Consider the following 21,926-nt stretch of genomic DNA (forward strand, 5'->3'; position numbering starts at 1 on the left):
AAAACCAAAGAAACTGATTGGATTGATTGAACTGGTCAAAACCCGCCGGTTCTGTTTTGTTTTCTAGTGGAGTTTGGTTTGATTGGTTTTTTTACTTTAAAAAATTCAATTTTCAGTTTGATGTCGGTTATCTAAAACATGAAAGCATTTTGGACTGAAACCGATCTAACAATATGTATAGTTTTGAAAAATACTTCTTTGTATGTTTTGGTTTCGTTATGTGTATTGTCATTGTCTTTGTTTGAAGTGTATATAATAAGATATTCTACCAATATCTTTGTTGTTTGTTTGTTTGTTTTTGTTTTTGTTTTTATTTTTTTATTTTTTTGTTATGAACACTTATCAGAATCTTTGTTGGTCCCAATGTATTTTAGATTTTGTTTCATGATTTGTGATTTTTAGCTTAACAGTAGAAGATAGTGAAATGCTTTTTTATGTATTTAAAAGATAAAGAAGAATAAAAATGTAAAAAATGGAAAATCCTATTAAGAGTACAGGATCTTCTGATTTTTACTTGTGTGTTTCTTGAGGATTCGGGGGATTTGATTTTTCTTTGTTATAGACTTTTGGTGGATTGTTATTTTGTCAAAGACTTAGGCCCAACATTCTTTTTAATAATAAAAGTTGGTCTAATTTGTGAAGGCCCAAACTGATGAAACCGAACCAAACTTAACCGACCAAAGACACAATGGTTTGGTTTGGTGGTTTATACCAATCAGTCTGTTTCGGTCCATGCATAGGCAAAACTGAAAAGTTTGGTTTGGTGGTCAATTTCCACTAATTCTCGACTGAACCAATTACATCCCTTCACAAACTTACGGATTGTATTGTGAATCAAAAAATAGGTTGACAAGTTTAATGAAAAATATACTACCAATATGTTGATGCATTAGTTTATTACTTTTTCTGAAGCCATGATTGTACTGTATGCTTTAGCGATTTCATCATCGTAGCACATGGTGAGTTTAATAAAATCAAATGGCCAAATCATTGCCATAAATGAATCTTAAAGGCCGGAAAAACCTTCTTTATTAATATTTTAAATGTTTTTATTTATATATTCATAAAATGTGAATCTGTATTGTTTTTCTACCCCAACAATGTTGTGATCTATTTGAAACTAATTGACTTATTAATTGCATTACCTTCTCCATTTGTATTGTTCATTTCATCTAAATTTTTCGAAAGAATTTCAGAAGTCACAAACAGTTAGACAAGCTTTAATAATTTCATTCAAATAAATTTCCCCGATATCCATTTCCCAATAATTACATTTATAATTATGGTTGTGGTCAGTTTTAGAATCAATGTTACTATGTCTATTCTTATTTTTAAATTTAAAAAAATAAAAAACAGTATATCGTCTTTTGGAATGTGTAAATGATTAGAGACATTTATGTGAGGTCTGCTAGCTGATGCTTCATTCGAATTACACCTACTTTATGTGTGCAACCTTGGTAATTGCATTGTAGTGCATCATAGTAACCACCATTGCAATCAAAGGTGCAGGTACAATTATCTAATGTTGATTTGTGAAATCCCTTCCTTTTCTCTTAGCACATTTATTTTCTGATAAAAGAGTATGAAATTAAAACAATAACCAAAATCTTACCTTAACACAATCCTACTTACCGAAAACAAGAGAGGTCGACTTCAACATGTTTCCTATTTTAGTATCATATCAAAAAAGATGCTTTTGAAATTTGGTAGATGCAAAGATCAAATTCTTTCACTTGATAAGAAGTCCTAGAGATTTGCAATGGTTATACAAAGAGAACAAGAAGAGTAGTCAAGAATACTTTCAAGCCCTTAAAAAGGGGCTTTGGGCAGGTTATTCTAAGAAGGAAGGTAAAAAAAAAAAATACAAAGTGGAATTGTTGGGTTGTTACTTGTAGGACACGACAGACTATCGAATCTCAAAAATTGTTTTTGACCTGCGAACAAGGAAACAATAGGGAATCTCGAAATTCCAATATTTCCACTAAAATATGCCAAAATGCACCGAAACACTACAAGACGTACTGAAACAATGATTTGTTTCTACACCTATTAAAAATATTTAGTAATGATCATTTCCAGGTCACTTTTTGTTAAAGGATAAAAATGTGATAATAAAGAAAAATCTTAAATTTCTAAGAGAATTTGAGAAATAGAAAGGATAAAAGGAGAGACTGAGAGCATGATTAAGCCACTTGCTCTCTTTCTTTGTTACTACAAATTTCATTTCCTCCTCTCTTTCCATCCATACTATTACCAGAATTTTGCAAATATGAAAGTTTTTTCTTATAATAGCAAACCTCTTCCCCTACTAAGTCTAACCCTTCTGTTTATGAGCTCGAGTTTTCAATATTTGTAGACCTCAACATGTATAATTATTTAATTATGGAGAATATATTAACACTTACATAGGATTTAGTTTTTGTTTTTGAACATTTTCAAATTCTTTTCTCATTTCGTTCTGAAACGTTTTTGTTTTGTAAATAACCCAAACAACATCTCGAGACGAAATTTTGATCATTGCGTGTGAATTGTGTGATTTCTTGCAATTTAAGATTTGAACTTGCAATTCGTAACTTCTTGAATTTTGAATTGTAATATTTTAACAATTATTCGTTTTCCCTTTTGTCACAGCTATCAATTCTCATAAACCAAAATAAATAAAAAAAGTACCGATTAATTTTGGAGTTTATTTTGATGCGAAAGAACTAGGTTTAATTGATAATAAGATGCTTGGCATATAAAGCATAAATTGTATTTTAATGTAAACTACCACCATCTTAAGTTAAAAAAGATAAATAGTTTGGATTTTGAATGTCAAACTGTTTTGAAGTTTGCAATCATGTAACTTACATAAAAAAAGGGCGACCTGGTGCACAAGGTTCTTGCTAAAGTAGAGTCTAGCAAGATGTATGGAACCTTAGCTCCATTTCTGGAGAGGTGGTTTTGGTGATTCAAACCCACACTACCACTAATGATAATGGCAAGCCTTGCCATTGTGCCAAGCTGCCCTTTCAATAATTTAACTTTATGCTATTATAATTTTAATTGCACTGATTTAGCTGGCAAGCTAACATTACCGATTTACTTGCAAATTAGAAATAGTTTATATATTGAATATCCAACTAGTTTATGGTTTGCAATCATGTCCTATATTCCAAAGAATGTTAACAATTTTTATCCCTAATTTTTTTTGTTCGTCAATGTGCAGACATATCAATTATTAACTTTCATGTGGAAGGTCATACATTGTTTGCTCTGTTCTGTGATGCAGCTTTTCTGGAGTGTTTTTAATAGACACTACCATTGTTTTGTGATGTACAATGTGCCTAGGAGTTTTCCTTAGCTTCTTTTTCTCTTTCCTTGTGTGCCTTCGCATGGAAAACTCAATATTAACACTGTAGGAGTTGTATTTATTTGTTAGATATGTACCCATAAACTAATTTCTGAAGTTTTAAAATCATTTTATAAAATGAGGAATTACTTGGATTTTTTCTCGTCAACTTTTCATATACATCTGCCTATTTGTTTATGTTTTGCACGTGCACAAGAAAAATAATGATCTTAAAAAAATTGGATGCTGTGCTTTCACTTTTTAGTATGCTGCATGCTTTTCGATTACCCTTGAAGTGGATTGTGACTTCAGAACTTATTATGCCATCTATTTTTCTTCCTTTTATGCCATCTACCAGTTTTTTTTATTTCTTTTATTTTTTTTTTCTTTCAACTGTCTGCAATTTTTCCCTTTTTTTCTTGTTTTTGGGTAGACAAAATGGTGTCCTGCCCCAAGCTGTGAGTATGCCATTGAATTTGTTGCTGGTACGGGAGGCTATGACGTTGCCTGCCTCTGTTCATATGCCTTTTGTTGGAATGTAAGGTTCTTTTGGATTGCATGGAAGTTTATGGTTATAGTTTTGTGTTTTGCTTTGCTTTATATGAGATTAAAAGCTTCTTGTTTTAAGCTGAAATTGCAGTGTACAGAAGAAGCTCATCGTCCTGTGGACTGTGGCACTGTGGCCAAGTGGATTCTGAAAAACAGCGCAGAGTCTGAAAACATGAATTGGTAGAGCATCTGTTGAAGCGTAGAAAGTTATTTCATGCTTGATACTGTGCTTGCTAATTTATTTCTGGTGGATATTCTAATTTTTATGCTGAATAGTGTAGCTACTGTAATGAAGATGTTAATTACTGTTCCAAAGAATCTTTGATGTAGAATAAAGAGAGAAAAACAACACTCTAGGTGGCCTTACAACCTAATTCTCACACTATTGTTATATCAAAACCATCTACTGAATTGTTGCAATTGGTGTTTGATCTCGAAGAGAAGGAAGAGATCTTCAAATAGGGGATTTTTATGATCCGACAAAAAATCATACTTATTTAAATGTTCCTTCTATATTCTATATTTCCTTGAAAAGGGTGATCAACGTACAAAAACTATTTAGGATATTTTAAAAAAAGGTGGAGGTTTAACGGAATAATACATTGCCAAAAACTTGATATTTGTAGACCAAAATCCCTAATAGGAAACTTAAGCCATTATTATTTGGAAATATAATGAAAAACATTCTAACTAATAATTATTTAAATTTGAAATACTAATAATAAACATTTGTGGGTCCAAAAAGTCTTCGGTTCATGCAATGGACCTACAGGCTTTCCCTATGCTTCCAAAGCTGATAATAGGTTTCTATCCCATCAAGGGAAACACCATCAATTCTCTTTTGTTGGAAAGAACTCGACTCCGGCAAGTTAGAAGCATGTCCAAGAATCCCATCTGAAAGAAACACGCCGAAACAATAGATAAATTTTCTTCAATTTAACAGTCCCAAAATCCATGTATGACCTTGAAGAATATGACATAACTTAAGAGATAGAACATTATACAATACTGTATCTTTCAACTTGTCAATATTCAATGTCATAAAGTACTACATGTTGACCTTAAGTTTGGTATTGGTGATCCATGCCACATAATAAGGTTGTGGATACTTGTACCACAGCCGACATGTGGTGAGCCCTATGGGTGCCACATCATCAATATCACACTCTTATGTGGTAGACCTTCAAGGTACCACAACCAGTTGGAGTTGTATGCCTAGCTTAAGTGGGTGTGTACAGGCTAAGAAGTGTGGGGCTCACTAGTGCAGCTATTGCCCTACCTAGTTATAAGAACTCCAATGCAAATGAGTTAAATTATGAAGAGCCTGACATTGCTTGTGCAACAGAGCTAAGCTCACTCGCTCGGCAGCTCCACGGTTCACTTAGAGCCCACTGTCACGACCTTAGTTTTTCCAAGCCAACCGTGCGGCCTTAGATGATTGACACTGGCCTGGTTTGCACCTAAGTAATCCTTCTTGGAAAAGAGCTAGGAGAGATTCACACACACTTGAAGATTTCTAGAGAGAGAAACAATTCTAGAGAGAGAAGCTCTTGGAGAATGTTTGCTTTGTATTCACTTGGATGGTTTGGACAAATGAGGTCCTTTCCTTTATATAGGCTATAAGGAATATTCTGGAGATACAAAGGTGGAGAGGATTCTAGATCCTTCTCTCATCTTCTCAAATATCCTATTTTAGAATATACAAGAATAATGTACTAGTTCTTGACTGTTCTAGAGAATTCTAGATTGTTCTATTTAGTGTCACATTTTATAGTCATTCTCTAGGACTTTTGGCAGGACGTGACACCGTGCTCGCATGGTCCTTCATACCTCATCCTAATAGGGAACACACTCTCCCTACTCCCTCTTGCTCAATGGCAACATAGCTGGCCCTTAGCTCACTTATGTTCACTTGGTTGCCTAGGTTGGGAGTAGGGCGTATGCACTCTCGCTTGGGATCATTGGAGGATTGTGGGTTGGAGGCTAAGACCACGGGTTCATCAAGGTTGCTTGGTTGTCTTCCTACAATACCTTGACCAGACTTAGAGAGAGGGGACGTTGACCTTATACTCACGCTTGTTGCATGCCATGATACAGCTCCCAAGGTATCATACCTACACTGCAACTCCTTTGATACAACCTTCCCAAGGCCTGAACATAGGATGCAATAGTAGGGCTGATATCACCAATTTGTCCAGCTAAGGAGAACTTGCCACCTATCCCGAGGTAGCTTGGGCTTCAATACTCTTGGAATCTATATAAGGGTATCATGCATGCAACCACAAATCATCAACACAACATAATATAACATCACAACGCATAAACCTTTAGTGTTCAAGGTCTCTCATTGTCACTGTCTCTATCTCTATCTCTAAGGTTGCTTCAGTCTTCTCCTTCTTCACCTCTAGTGATCTCGAGCCATTGAAGTGCCTGCCATCTTTGCAGAGGTCAACAACCGACCACCTCTAACCTCACTTACCCACAAATGTTAAGGATGCAACTTCAGTTTCAAACCCAAAATTTTAACAGTTTTTTGGATGCAACATTAGTGCAACTTCTAATATTAATCACTAGAGAGCACAGTGTATCACAACAGTTCTCTTTTGTATGAATGATTTTTTTTGTGGAACTTTCTCGGTTTTATTTACATCTTTAATAGAAGCCAACAAAGATCAAGGGGATCATCATCGAACGCGAGGTCAATTGGATCAACAACTTGCACATCAATCTTCTAATCCTTATGTTCTTGTTTTATTTTTTATTTTTTATTTTTTTTACCTCTATAGTGCCTTCATAGTTCACCACAATAGTTGAACCAATAGGCACATTAATTTTTGGAGAAGGGCAGTCCTGATGGTGTCCAACCTAGACAACTAAAGCACTTGGGCCTAGTATTATCTTTGTGCGAAGAATGAGTAAGTATAGTACTAGGTGATTTGTTAAGGAGTTTGCCACGGTTAGGATCCATAAATGTCCTCACTCTTTGTAAAAGTGTCCATTGGAGTGCGCAGAGGAGTCCTTTTTCATATTTCTTCCTCCATTTGAAGAGCTACTTGTATTCCATCTACCATAATGTTGAATATGCTTGCACCTAAACCACAAGAAATCTACAAATTTAACTCTTGCATGTTGCACAAGGAAATGTTGGTCCGTAGTCCACCAATAGCATGACACTACCCACAAGCTTAGTACAAGGTGCTTCGCATGATGGTAGAGTTTCATGCCTTTCCACGATTATCGGCATTGCCACAAATCCGCTTATTTTAGGCCACATCCCCACAAGCATGGCCGAACCCAAGTGCATGTTCGTGAGTTGGCACATGAGGCATTGGTGGTGCCTCAGTACCCTATTTAGTCTAGGATGATTCCCTAAGATGTTACAACCCGAGGCATAGCTGGTGTGTACCCCAAACCTCACGCCTAGGATGTGCGCGTAGTGTCAACATTCACGCCTCTTGATGACGCTATTCATGGGCTCTCAACCCACATGGAGATCTTAGACAATCTTATTGATGCCAAAGTCTTGCCCTCAAGTTGCCTTGGGGTTGCCCACCTCAAGCCTACTTTGGGCAGGGAGGTAGGTAGAAGCACACTATACACCCTTAAAATTTCATCTTGAGCCATTTGCTGACTAATAGAAGGAAACATCGACCATGTTTGAGTAGTTGTAATAATTTTTCAAAAATTCTACAAATTTCCAAACATCATATTCTTTAACTATGGGAAACTACATGTTCTCATGAGCCAATAAAAATCTCATATGAAAACTCCATCGTTTCACCCCACAAAACCTTATGCAAAAGGTTTAGTCAAATTGCCCCACCAAGCTGCTCGGCTTGCACTAACATGCCGACTTGGTTGGGCGTGTGCGTGCGGCGCTGAGCATGCTGTTGGGTGTGCTGTTCGACTCGAGGCCATCCACCAGGTCATGTTGGAGTGTCAAACCACTGACATGGAATCTCGATGCCACACTAATGGGCACTCCAAAAGGCCTTGACTGAGCACTTCAAGGTCACCACACATGCAAACGTCATGGAGTTGGACTTGAAAGGTCAACTCATGACTGTTACCCTTGTTTTTTTCACCCACTTTCTTCTTAGGCAGTGCTGGGCTTTGTCTCATTGAATTTTTTTTTTGGTGGCTTAGCAAGTGAGGCTAATAGAGGGGCTGGAGGATTTGTTTGTAAAAAATATGGGTTGAGTTGATCCACTTTTGGACCTCCTATATGTTGTCTTCTCCAGTACGTGAGTACTAGTTCAGTTCTTATTGAGAGAGGGTTGTCGAAGCCTAGGTGGGCTTCAACGCATGCAAAGCAGACAGAGGGTGGGTCAATATGCGACCATGATCGACGATGGCAAGGTGAGGCTGCAAAGGTTGTAACAACGATGGACGTCTGATGATGATTGCTAAGGGTTCCACCCCTGTTTTACAATACTTATGGAAGGAGGAAGGGAAACAAAGGAAACAAGGATCAAAGCTCGGACTTGGATACCAAATTGATGTACAATCATGTAAGAGGAAGAGAGAAAAACAACAATAAAGGTGGCCACAACCTAATTCTCACACAATTATTATATCAAAACTAAATAATACTATGCCAAAAACCTAATATTTATAAACCAAAAAACTCAAATTTAAAATAGGCAACTAAACCTATTATTATTTGGAGACATAATAAAAAATATCCTAGCTAATAATTATTTGAATCCTAAATGCAACTTCTTTTTTTTAACTTACATTTCAGAAAATTGAGTTTTTTATTTTCATTTTCTATGTTTTTATGTTTTTAGTGAATTTTGTTAGTAGTTTACGGTTTGTATTTTTATTTTTTAGATACTTACAAAGTATAATATTTGTGAAAAAAACCTGTAAAAAATTCACCAAATACAAAAAAAAAAGAGAGGAGGAAAATTCAGTATATTTTCGTATTTTGTTGTATTCAATGAATTTTTTTAATGATTTTTGTATAAATTTTATACTTTTTAAGTAGATCAAGATTAAGCGGATCTAAAAAGTTAAAAAAAAAAAAAAATTGATTAAAATATTTAAAAAAATCACTAAAAATACAAAAGTATGAATTGCAAACTCATAAAATTGTTTTCGAAAACTCCAAAGCTAATAAATCTACCAATTATACATGTGGGTCCAAAAGTCTTCGCTCCAAGAAATGAACCCATGGTCTTCACCCTATGCCTCCAATGCCGATAATGGGCTTCCATCTAGTTAAAAGCTGCACCATCACCACTCTTTTTTCTTTATTTATTTCAAAGAACTCAAGAATGAATGTCTCTTATTTTTTTGGGGAAGAATTTACATTATGAAATTGGAGGTTTATGAAGTTCATCCTCTGTCCCCCAATATTTTGTATGATTTTTTGTTTCTTAGTGTGTAGACCTTCTATCTGATGTTCATCTTTTGTCTCTAACCTTTTGTACAACTTTTTTGTTGCTTGGTGCTCAATTGACCCTTCTGTGGTGAATTTTGTGTCTCAACATATGGTTAGTCCAATTGCTTTTGGTCTTCTAGGTTAGATGATTATTTATGTTTTCATATGAGAATAGATCTTCACTAGCAAATGTTTTTTTTTTTTTTTTAACTCAAGCAAGGAAGGGAAAAAATTTCTTAACGGACCAAGACTACGTTTTATTTTTGCATTCTTAGTTTAAGCATCCACTAACAACTATTGAAAATGTGAATGCAATCTGATTGTGGGCTATACTGCTTCAATTTGATACGATCAATGAATTTATGACTCAACACTTACAATTTATTGCTAGCTGGGTTCATACGATCAAGGAATTTATGCCTCAACACTTAAAATTTATCGCTAGCTGGGTTTAAAAGAATCAGGGTTGTTGTGGGGTGCACTTGCTTTGGGAACCTTACTGTATGAGTTCTAGCATCAGGTTTTTACATTTTATAAGCCATGAGCTTACAAGAAACTTTTATTTTATTTTATTTAAAAAAAAATATTTCTTCCCTCTTTTTGTTTCTTGAGTTTCCATTACTTTTTAAGACTCTGTTGTTGTTCATTTGCCCATGTGCCTAAATGTAACCACTGAATTGATTTTTATATGTGTGAAAGAAAAGGAGATTCTGATGGATTTTTTTGTTGCTGATTTTTTTGTTTTTGATGTTGCACATTACGCATATATAAGCCTTGGAGTGTGTAGGTTTTCTTGGTGTGTTTCTGCTAACCCTTAAACAACCTGACAGCTTTTTTTAATGATCTTAATATTTTAACTGCTCAATAACCTATAATTTTACATGATGGTTTGGTTCCAGTGGTTTAGCCAGAAAATTTGTTTAGTAGTGCATATTTGTAGTTCTACAAAAGTCATGAAAATAAAATTTCACATAATATTCTATAATATATTGTAATGTCATATATAATGATATCACAAAGGTAATTCAAACTTATCTAATTACCAGTACAAAACTAAGGAATATATTATTAGTTATAACAAAATTAAAGAGACCGAGACTGCGATTTTGAATTAATTGAATAGAGAGTGAGAGAAGAGACAAAATGGTTCTTCACAAAGGTCTTGTAAATACGTTAAGAATTCTATGCTTAGAAAGAAGGCTGATCTTAACTTCTTCTTTTATTATTATTTTTTTAAGAAAGAAAAACTCTATACCAAAAGAAAAAAAAAAAAAAAAAATTAAAAATAGATTCCAGAACATTAATTTTTTTTTTGGAGTTCTTAAAAAGGCATTTTTTTTATTAAGCAAAAATTTTCGCATTAAGCCAAATCATTTTGTATAAAAATTGTGTTTGTGTATATCATTACTTAAAATAAAAAAATGACACCACGATGTTTGTTATGTCAATAATGGTACACTTACCATATTTGTATCATGTTTTATGTTCGGTCTCATATCCATAATGATTGTTGTAATGGATTCCACATGAGTCTCATTCATATTGAACCACTCAGTAGTTATGCCACATTAGATAAAACATGTTTGACCTAGTTAGTAGTTAGTTATGCCGTATTAAGTAGTTATGCTACATTAGATAAAACATGATAAAAAACATGACAAGTATAGCATTGCTTGTATAAAACTAAGGAAATATAAAGAGGAATTCCAGAGAATATGAAATTTTAGGACGCAAATATATATAAATAGTTTTTTAGGAACCATCAAGAATCGATTGTCAAGATCATCCAACCCTTTATATTATTCATTTTATCTCCCAAGTTAACTTAACAAAACCTCTTTATATAATAAGCCCTTAACTAAAAGATGAAAGGTTAACTAGCACAAACACGGACATGTGACACGACACGGACATGATGACATGTGATTTTCTGAAATTGCAGGACAAGACATGCCTGCGACACAAAAAATTTATATTTTTAAAAATTTATTATATGTGAATAGTTTATTCTAAGGTAATGAAAAAACAATATAATACTAATTAGAATTAAATTTCATATATGATATTTTTCATAACTTAAACATTAAAATATTATTCACGTAACAATTGCAAGCTAAATAATGAAAAACAGTTATAGAATATAGAAATATACATGATGTATTCATCTTATAAATGCTTAAAAATATATTTAGAGTGAGTAAGTTGCATTCCAAAGAATATAGAAGATTGTTACTATAAACATATTCACCACGTAGATTGTGTTCGGAGGGTTCAAGAAATGTTGCCAAAGTGTTCGAAAGTGTCTGTAAAGTGTCCAATATAATAAATTTACATTTTTAATTATGATAGGTTGAAGAAGTGTTGGACACTTTTTAGGAGTGTCCGCAGACACGACACGCTTCTTCTGTAGAAGTGTCTGTGCTTATTAGTGTTACAATGTGGAACATCAAGAGGTTGTAGAGAATAGCAAAAAGTAGAGATTATAAAGGAAGTAACCTAATGGTCATCCACTAATACATGCATGTATCCACTAATCAACTACTGCATGTATTCACAACAATCACTCTATTTTAACAATTTTAGTGGTGTTAATTTATGTAAACCACTAAATTGTTGACATAATACTATATAATTCTAATTTTTTTTTTCAAAGTTTAGTTTAGTGGGTTCAAGTTGTACCTAGCTCTGCCCATGTTTGGTTCCTTAATTCATAATCTTCACCCATGGTTTGGTTGCTTTAGCTTATAGTTGTCTTTTCAGTGCTGAAATATATACATAAGAAAAATTCTTTTTTTTTTTTTTTTAATTGACTGAATCTCATTATATGATAATTATAATTTTTACATGGAAGTGCTCATCTCTTGATCGTACGGTGTTGTATTGAGCACTTCCTTTTTATGTCTATGTCAATGGACCCATAAGCCAAGTGCTGAAGTTTTGCAATAATGCTTTTTTGGTGGATGCACATAATCCGTTGGCTATTGTATGATAAAGTGTCCGTCTAATTCGACTCGTGCTCTCTATGGCATATAATTCTTTTGACTAGTTATTCATTCTTAAGTTCCTAACGTGATGCCTTTCTTGAAGTTTTGTGACATGTTTTTAGTGCACTGGAGTGGAAATAAATGATTTTTTCTGTTCTATCCATGTATGATGGCATATTTGAATGCTAATTGAGGTCAAATACTGAAGGCACTTGGTTTGTGGTTCGTTGGTTTGATTGACCAGTTCAATCATGTCGTGTCATTAAAAATAGTTGGGGATGGTTTATAAGATCTAAAATTGTGTAAATCTAAATAAAAAAATGGCGTGTTATACATGAAGCGTTTATGTTAGAAAAACTGGAGTTGAATTCATCACGATTGTCTTGGTTTAATAATTTAATGAATAAGTGTGCCCATATTAATGTTTAAAATACAAGGTTTAATTTTGTTGATTTTTTTTTTTTTTTTTTTTTTAATAATAGTAAACTATAATAAAAAGGATATTAAATAATTGAAGTGAGCATATATCCCTTGATAGAGCGGAATGGGAAAAAAATATTCATTGGCTCATTGCTGAGATCATGGGGTTATTAGAAGTGCATTTTTTGAAGAAAAAGTTTATGCACTTAATTTTCTGGTTTGATTCTTGATGCTTAATGCTTTTTTTTTTTTTTGTTTTTATGTATTTTTGTTAACTATAAACAAAATCATCTATTAAACTGGAGGGGGCTGTTGTTGTTGTAGTTGTTGTTCTTTTTTTTTTTTTTCTTTCTCCGTGTTTAAGGAAAGCAGGATTCTTGTTATGTTGTGTCTTATATCATGTGTGAAATGCTAAATATTTGATGTTGACTGTCAGGATACTAGCTAATTCCAAGCCTTGTCCAAAGTGCAAACGTCCAATTGAGAAAAACCAAGGTTGTATGCACATGACATGCACGCCCCCTTGCAAATTTGAATTCTGCTGGTAAGCACTGATACCTGCTTATCTAATTTTATATGCAGGTTCATTTTATATAGAGAATTATATTTGGGAAATTAAACTTTTCCTCCTGGCATATTTTTTGTTATTATTCTATTCAACCTTTGTGTGTGAGGTGCGCATTGTCTTTTCCCGTGGCATTTTTCTCAATATTGTTGGGATGTGATATTTTTTTAATTATATATAACATATGATGTGATGTCACTTGAGTATTTACTCATCTTACATGCAGGCTATGTGTTAGTGCATGGTCCGATCATGGTGAGAGGACAGGTGGTTTCTATGCGTGTAATCGTTATGAGGCAGCTAAACAAGAGGGAGCGGTAATGGAATTTTCATGTTTGCTTTAACTTTTAAATATTATATACCAAATTCTTTGTGCTACATTTATGCTTTGGTGTTTCAAACAGTTAGTGGTTATTTTATTTTTGTTGTTGTAGTATGATGAAACTGAACGGAGGAGAGAGATGGCTAAGAACTCTTTAGAGAGATACACTCATTACTATGAACGGTGGGCAACCAACCAATCGGTATGTATAAATTTGTCAATCCTGTCTCTCTGCTGCCTCAATTCTTGTAGTCATACATTATTTTTGGATTTGGAGACCATTTTTGTTTCTTTTTGCTCAGTTAGACCATTTTTGTTTCAACATCATTTTTTCTCAAACTTATGGCACTTTTTTTGGTTGCATATGTGAATAGGTCTAATTAATGATTTTACAATCTCAATGTTGGTAATTCCCACATTGATTTGACGCCCTAATATTCTATTAATTTATAGTGAAATACTAATTTCAGTCATACTAGAGGTAGAGGAGTTGATGTGGTCTTGTTCTTCTTCATATAATTGCAGGCTACTTGGTCATAGTTGTTAGCTGTTCTCATGCTAATTTGTTAGTAACTTAGTATCAACTTTTGGCACCTGTTTGCATTCTTAATGTATAAAGGATTTATTCAAGAGGTTTTTTTGCGCAAGATATTTGCATGTCTCTGATGGATTAATGTAATATTTCTTGGTTGGAATCATTTTTAGTTTCTTCTGTTTGAGAGAAGAGGTCAGTTTTTCTCTGTGCAGTTTTTAGCTGTTATTTATTTATTTATTCTTTGTCATTCTTTATTTATTTTAAACTTTTGGTTGTTGTAGTATATTTAAATTATTGCAGTATTGTAACATGCACCCATTAATTTCATTTAAGTAATTTTGTTTTGAATGTTTTCTTTTGTTTCTTCTTGGTGTTTAATTTGATCCCTCCTCCCCTTTCTTCGATACTGACAGTCGAGGCAAAAAGCTCTTGCGGATTTACATCAAATGCAATCTGTGCATGTAAGCAAACTTTACTATATTTTGCAGTTTTACTGTGTGTGTGTCTAGGTAGTTGCTACAAAAACAAGTAATGTGATGGATGTATCAGATGGCAGAATTTCCTCTGTAGTATTATTAGGCTTTGGCGCTGTATTCTGGGACTTGAGACCCTGGTGTTCATGTCTTATTCTCTATGATCTCCCAGCACAATTTCGTTGTTTTCTTGATGCATTTCCCAATGACGTACCAAAATTATGTGGAATGAAGAAAAATTTCAGTAGCAACTTTTGTCTGTATTCCTGTGTTTGCTTGTCTAAAATTTTACCATTTAAGCTGTTTTAAACTTGATGAATCTTGAATTTGTTCTTTTATTTGTGCTGAAGTTTTGGAATTTTTATTTTTTTCTCTTCTTTTTAAGAGTTATTTTCAAAGTTGTTAATCAAGTTTCAATTTGGCATTTGTAAACTCATGCTAATTGACGAAATATATTCAAAATGGAGTAATTAATTTTATGTTGTTGAATGCTCAAATTTTGCCTAGTGTATAGAGAAATAGAGAAGACAGATGAGAAATTGAGAATGTTGTTTGAGGATGGAATGCTAATGGAATTGTTGCTTCTTATTGTTTGGATAGTATTTGAAACTTTGTGAAATAATTTCCTCATGATTATCTCCCTTTGATGATCTCAGATATCATCTAGCAGCGGAATTGTCAGTTTGGTTGGTGAGATCCAGAAGAATTAAATGAAAAAGATAAAAAGAATGAAAAGAGGGAGAGAGGAGAGAAGAGAAGAGAAGAGAAACATCATTCTGAGGAAAAGAGAGAATGAGAGCACATAAGGTTCTCTTCCCTGTTCTTTAATAGTTATACTCGTAGAAAAGATTACAATACTACCCTTCTCACTAACACATAACCAACACTCCCCTTGAAGTTGGGGCAAAGATATTGTGAAGGCCCAACTTGTCAAGGGCAGAGAAAAACAATGTACTAGACACTCCTTTGATCAAAATATCTGCAAGTGGATCCCGTCTTGACAAACAGGGTACAAATCACACTCTCATTCAACTTCTCTTTGATGAAATATCTATCAACCTCCACATGCTTTGTTCTATCATGTTGAACTGGATTGTGTTTGTATGCAATGTTAATTGGAGCTTTATTGTCACAAACAATACAGTTTCATAGGACTTTTCTGATCAAAACCCAACTCTTTTAAAAATGATTGCAATGCAACCACAACAATTCACATATTCCATGAGCGACCTAAATTTTGACTCCGCACTTGACCTGGCAACCACAAATTGCTTCTTGCTACGCCATGTCACAAGATTATCACCTACGAATGTGTAGTATTCCGAAGTGGATCTCTTGTCAGTGATGGATCCTGCCCAATCTGCATTAGTATAGGCTTCTATATGCAAATCATCATGTTTTGAAACAATATACTCCTATTAGATGCTGACTTAAAGTACTACAGAATCCTATACATAGCCTCCATATGAACTTCACGAGGTGAATACATAAGTTGGCTAACCACACTGACTTCATATGCTAGGTCTAGATGAGTGAATGAGAGGTAAATAAGTCTACCAACAAGTCTCTAATAATGATTCCCATCAATAGGAGCATCACTTTCACTATCTCCCAGTCTGATTGTATTCAATAGGAGTATCCACCGGTTTACACCCCAACATCCCGGTCCCCTTAAGAAGATCAAGAACATACATGCGTTAAGAGATGAAAATACCATGTTTAGATTGAGCAACCTTAATACCTAAAGTGCTTTACGCTCCGTTTGTTTGGGCGGAAAACATTTTCAAAATGAAAAGCATTTTCTACGGAAATTTTTTTCCAAAAAATGTTTTTTGGATTTGGTGGTGGTGGTGGTGGTGAAATGAAGTTGAAGGTGGAGGTGGTGGATTGGTTGTGGAGCAGTAGGGCGGCGGCGGTAGCAGTGATAGCGACGGTGATGGCGGTAATGGCAGTAGCCGTGGTGATGGTGGTGTGGTGGTGGAGGTGAGAGTGGTGGTGGTAGTGTGGTGACATTGGTAAAACTTTAGTCCGGGAAACGTTTTTCGCCTATTAATAGTGAAAAATATTTTTTGTTCATATAGTCTTGTTTTCTGTTAAGCATGAAAAATGTTTTCCGTTGTCTTTCATTTTCCATTATTCCAAACACCAGAAAATACATAAAATATTTTCTACCCAAACAAACGGAGCGTTAGTTCTCTGAAGTCTTTTATTTCAAATTCCTTAGCCAAGGAATTCTTCAATTTATCCATCTTAACTATATCATCCCCGGTCAATACTATATCATCAACATACACTATCAATGTAGCTATCTTCTCATGTGATGAATGTTTGACAAACAAGGTGTGATCAGCTTGACATTGATGATACCCAAATCTAAGCATAGCTTTGGTAAATCTCCCAAACCAGGCCCTCAGTGATTGTTTCAAACCTTATAGTGACTTCTTGAGACTACAAACCTTCGCACCATTATTGGGAAGTGGAAATCCAGAAGGGATATCCATATATACTTCCTTTTCCAAGTCACTATGGAGAAAAGCATTTTTCACGTCAAACTACTGAGGAGGCCAACCCAAATTAGTTGACAACGAAAGAATTACTAATGGAATTCATCTTTGCTACTGGAGCAAAAGTCTCTTGATAATCAATTCCATAAGTTTGAGTAAATCCTTTGGACACTATCCTAGTCTCATATCTTTCAACTGAACCATCTGCTTTATATTTCACAATGAACGTCCACTTACATCCAACTAGCTTCTTCCTGTCAGGTAATTCAACCTACTCCCAAGGGTTATTTTTCTTTAGAGCATTCATTTTCTCACATATTTCTACAATTGGGATCACTCAATACTTCTTGGACATTCTGAGGGATAGACACCGAAGAAGGCTAGGATATAAATGCATGATAAGAGGGTGAAAGATGATTCAAGGACACAAAGTTAGAGATAGGATATTGAGTACATGACCTTACACCTTTACAGAGAGCAATAGGAAGATGAGGAATAATTTTATGATCAGAACTAAGTACAACAGCACGATTACTTGAGTCAGAGGAATCAGATTGGCAAGGAAGTGGAAAAGGTACAGTCTTATGCTTCTGTCGTCTAGAGTATACTTTCAACTCAACAGATGTAGTATGGTCATGTGCATGTTCCTTCTTCATAGAAATCTCTCGCTTCTCCTTAGAACCTTGAACCAATGGACTTAATGACACAACAAGTAGCACTGGAGGAGACGGATCTTCACCTAATTTGTCATGACTCGAACCCGCTCCTAGAGGTTTGGATCATAACCGGCCAGTAATCATGAGATTACCTACGGCCTCAGACAGAAATCAAATCATATTTAATTATATGGGGCATGAAGCGAAAGTAAACTTATAAAATTTGTCCAATGAGCTTGTGCATAAATGGCATAAACAAATCATTCTACATGTTAATAACTCACATTCATGCATACACAATAGATATTTCATGTCCATAGATCATTCATAAGTCATCATACAAATCCCAAAGCTTATGTATAGGTCACACATGACCAATAAAAAGAAAACAAAAGAACCAAGGTAAAAGCCTCATCTGTGAGGCACTCCATAGCTGACTTCACAAAACTCGGGTAATCTTTTACAGGTTCACTGGAGCTGGACATCCCACATACATATATAACGAAGTGAGCTAAAGCCTAGTGAATAACATCAAAGTAAAGAGGTTATATGAATGAGTCTAATGCTTAGATAAAATCATTCTCATATTAATTTCGTATCATAGCGGAACGACCTCGTGTCCAATGTATAACAGATGTACAAAATACAACAAATCATACTTGGCGGAACGACCTTGGGTCCAATCAATTACAACTGTATAATGACCATTTGGTCAACACATAACAGATATTCAGATAATCAGATAATCGGAACGACCTTGGATCCATCTTATCAAACACACGGAACGACCTTGGGTCCATTTCATACATTCATATTTAATCAATTCCTTTAACAGATATCATGTTGATCAGACATATAGAACTTATTAATACTTGCAAATCATAGGTTCGGAAAAGCTTATCACATTAAGACATTCAAAAAATAGAGTATAGAAAATATCTTTACTAAGATATTACTCACATTGATTTGGTTGTTGATACGGCTTCATGGACGGACCTACATATCACATAAACATGTACACACATTGAGGCTCGTTGCTTAATCAAATCATTCTTAACTTATCCAATTCTCTTATGTCAAGTTCTTATTCATTAATTCATTTGGGAGGTTGAATTCATGCCTAAAAATGCTTTAGAAAGGAATGAGAATGCAAATGTGGACAGAACATGACTTTTCAAATTATGATGAAACAGGATAGTTTGCCTGAGTGCAACATTGGCCGCTCGAGCGGATCACATGGTCTGAATTAGTACTGGATGGTCTGAATTTATGCTCGATGGTCAGTCGAGCCAAGGTGCCAAAATAAATTGAGGTCGCTTGAGCGGTCACTTGGTCGCTTGAGCTGACTGCAAGACTCTGCAAAAATGCTGGATGCACAATATGCGCGCTCGAGAGACACCTTATTCGATTGAGTGATGCGGTCGAATTCTGAGTTTTCCATAACTGAATTTGAGCTTCAAAATACATGTTCAAAGTGTAAAAACTTGCATGATTGAACCAAACCCTTGAAAATACATGGAAACACATGTATGAACTCAACTTGAAACCATGTACTCAATAGTATCATGAATTGCCAAATTTGAATCAAAATCATGCATGTATAAAATTGTTTCCGAACTCTTTTAAAACTTGAAATTCAACTTCAAAATCTCATGAACTATGAATGCATGTATATTATAGTTTCTAATTTCAACATAGATGACATGAATCATGCTTAAAATTATGAAACTTTACAAAATCATGCATGCATGTATGAATTAACTTCAATTTCTTCATTCTAAGCTTCAAATCTGACATCTAATCACATTATCTTCTTGAATTCACATAATTTTTTTTTCCTGTGTGTGTGTGTGGGGGGGGGGGGGGGGGATAAATATGCGAACTTTATTAGAAAAGCATTAAGAAGATGCAAAGAATACAAAAATCAGGCCTCTAAAGAGAAACTAAGATAGTAAATGCTCCACCAAATCTACAAAAGCCAAAACATTTGGATCAACCAACCCTGTAAGCCAATTATATAACACAATAAGCAACCGTCTCTCCAACCAAGGAACTGAGTGTGACACCCCGTGGAAAACTCGCCTACTGCAGTCTAACCAAAGAAGCCACATTAAACAGTGAGAAGTTATCATCCAAGCTTTCCGACGCCTCCGCCCAACCCTACCCCCAGCCCAACTTTGTAGCACTATCGACATCGTGCCTGGCTGTACCCAAACCAATCCAAAAGTCGCAACAAGAAGCAGCCACAACCTAGAAGCAACTGGGTAGTGAATAAGCAAATGATCTACCGACTCGGCATCCCTACAACACAGACAAAACACCAATTGACTATAATATGACCATGCCGCCTTAAATTATCAATGGTCAAAATACGGCCTAAAGTCGCCGTCCAGATAAAAAAAGCTACCTTGGAGGGTGTGCCTGAGACCCACACTCATTGCCAAGGGAAGAGATTCGTAACAATAGGAACAAGCCCATCATAGAATGAAGACACAAAAAATAGCCCTTTGGAACCCGGGCAAGTCCAACACATTGAATCCTCCGCTACACTCCCGCCTCGTAACCCATATAAGAAACCCAACAAGTCCACTAACTGATCCACCTCCCAATCTTGAATAGAATGGCGCAACCTTACATTCCAAACAATCGCCTGTCCCTGGCCACTCCGAACATCCCCCACCATGACCTCGCAATCTTCTGCAATCCCAAAAATCAATGGGAACATTTGGTCTAAAGGAATATCACCACACCACCTTTCACGCTAGAAGCGCACTCTATCTCCCATTCCAACCTTCAACTGCACCCGCTGCCAAAGCTCTTCCCAACCCAACCAAAAACCTTTCAAAACACCCCGACCATGAGTCAGCCCTACCCTTCCGGAACACCACCCCCTCTACCCAAACCATACTTCGCCACAACCACCTTCCTCCATAAATGCTCCCTCTCTCCCACGAAATGCCACAACCACTTACCCAACAAAGCCAAGTTAAACAAGACTAACTGCCTAATCCCTAAACCCCCTAACTCCTTTGGAACACACCTGATCCCACGCCACCAAATGGGAATGAGAAACTGCCCCCTCAACACCCCACAAAAAGTCTCGTTGCAACTTCTCAATCTTTTTGGCCACTGCCACTGGAATCACATGAACAGACATAAAATAAGTCGGGATACTCGTCAAGACACTCTTGATCAGGGTAAGTCTCCCTCCTTTTGATAGGTATTGTCGCTTCTAGCTAGCTAACCTCTGTTGCACCCGTTCGACCACTCCATCCCATACCCCTCGAGCCTTGAAGGAAGCTCCCAATGGAAGACCAAGATATGACACTAGCATCGAAACCACTTTACACCCCAAAATGGCTGCCAAAACTGGCAACCGTGCCACCTCCCCAACCGGGATCAATTCAGACTTAGAAAGATTAACCCGCAAACCTGTCACAGCTTCAAAACACAACAACACACACCTAAGATGTCCAATCTGGTCTACATCCGCATCACAAAATATAAGAGCATCATCTGCATAGAAAAGATGTGAAACAAGCACTGACGCAGGGCCTGAACCCACCTCAAATCCCTGCAACAAACCTCCATGAATAGCCCTGGACAGCAAACAACCCAAAGCCTCCATAACCAAAACAAACAACAGCGGGGATAAAGGTTCACCTTGCCGCAAACCTCGATAAGTAGGAAAGAATCCTGCTGGAGAACCATTGATCAAAACAGACATCCGTACAGTTGAAATGCAATAATGAATCCATCGCCTCCAAGTAGCCCCAAAACCGATCCTGTCCGACATATACAACAAGAAACCCCAGTTAACATTGTCATAGGCCTTCTCAATATCTAATTTGCAAATGACCTCCTCATTCCCTTGTCTCAACCTTAATCCACACACTCATTAGCGACCAATACCACATCCAAGATTTGCCTACCACCTACAAAAGCATTCCGAGACTCCGAAACCACTTAAATTCTTGAATTAAGGTTCAAATTCTTACCTAAGGTCTTCAATTACACTTGTATTAGAAAATTCTTGAGTTCTACTCAATTCTCCAACCTTCAAGCCAAATCTTCAAGATCAAGCCTTCTCTCTCTCTAAATTGAAGTCTATCTCTCTCTCTCTCTCTCTCTCTCTAAGGTCTCTCCTTAGACTTTCTTGTGCTTAAAATGAGCTAAACTCCAACTTAACACACACACACAC

At 35.7% G+C, this 21,926-nt stretch overlaps 1 protein-coding gene across 10 annotated transcripts in view; it reads left to right on the plus strand.

Annotated features, from left to right (window-relative positions):
* Window positions 1-21,926, plus strand: part of LOC114274732 (putative E3 ubiquitin-protein ligase ARI7) — a 114,237-nt gene that overhangs the window by 22,975 nt on the left and 69,336 nt on the right. For 5 of the 10 annotated variants that reach the window (XM_082878372.1, XM_028216708.2, XM_082878374.1 and 2 more), the window contains exons 6-11: window positions 3,765-3,869; window positions 3,960-4,060; window positions 13,107-13,214; window positions 13,462-13,552; window positions 13,670-13,759; window positions 14,506-14,553. In XM_082878372.1, coding sequence (XP_082734498.1) covers window positions 3,765-3,869; window positions 3,960-4,060; window positions 13,107-13,214; window positions 13,462-13,552; window positions 13,670-13,759; window positions 14,506-14,553 — 543 coding nt within the window. The remainder of the gene's footprint in view (window positions 1-3,764; window positions 3,870-3,959; window positions 4,061-13,106; window positions 13,215-13,461; window positions 13,553-13,669; window positions 13,760-14,505; window positions 14,554-21,926) is intronic. The other 5 variants (XM_082878373.1, XM_028216709.2, XM_082878375.1 and 2 more) reach the window with 1 other exon arrangement.

The sequence above is a fragment of the Camellia sinensis genome, chromosome 7 (assembly GCF_055761805.1).
Source record: "Camellia sinensis isolate YWXY chromosome 7, ASM5576180v1, whole genome shotgun sequence".
Taxonomy (NCBI): Eukaryota; Viridiplantae; Streptophyta; class Magnoliopsida; order Ericales; family Theaceae; genus Camellia; species Camellia sinensis.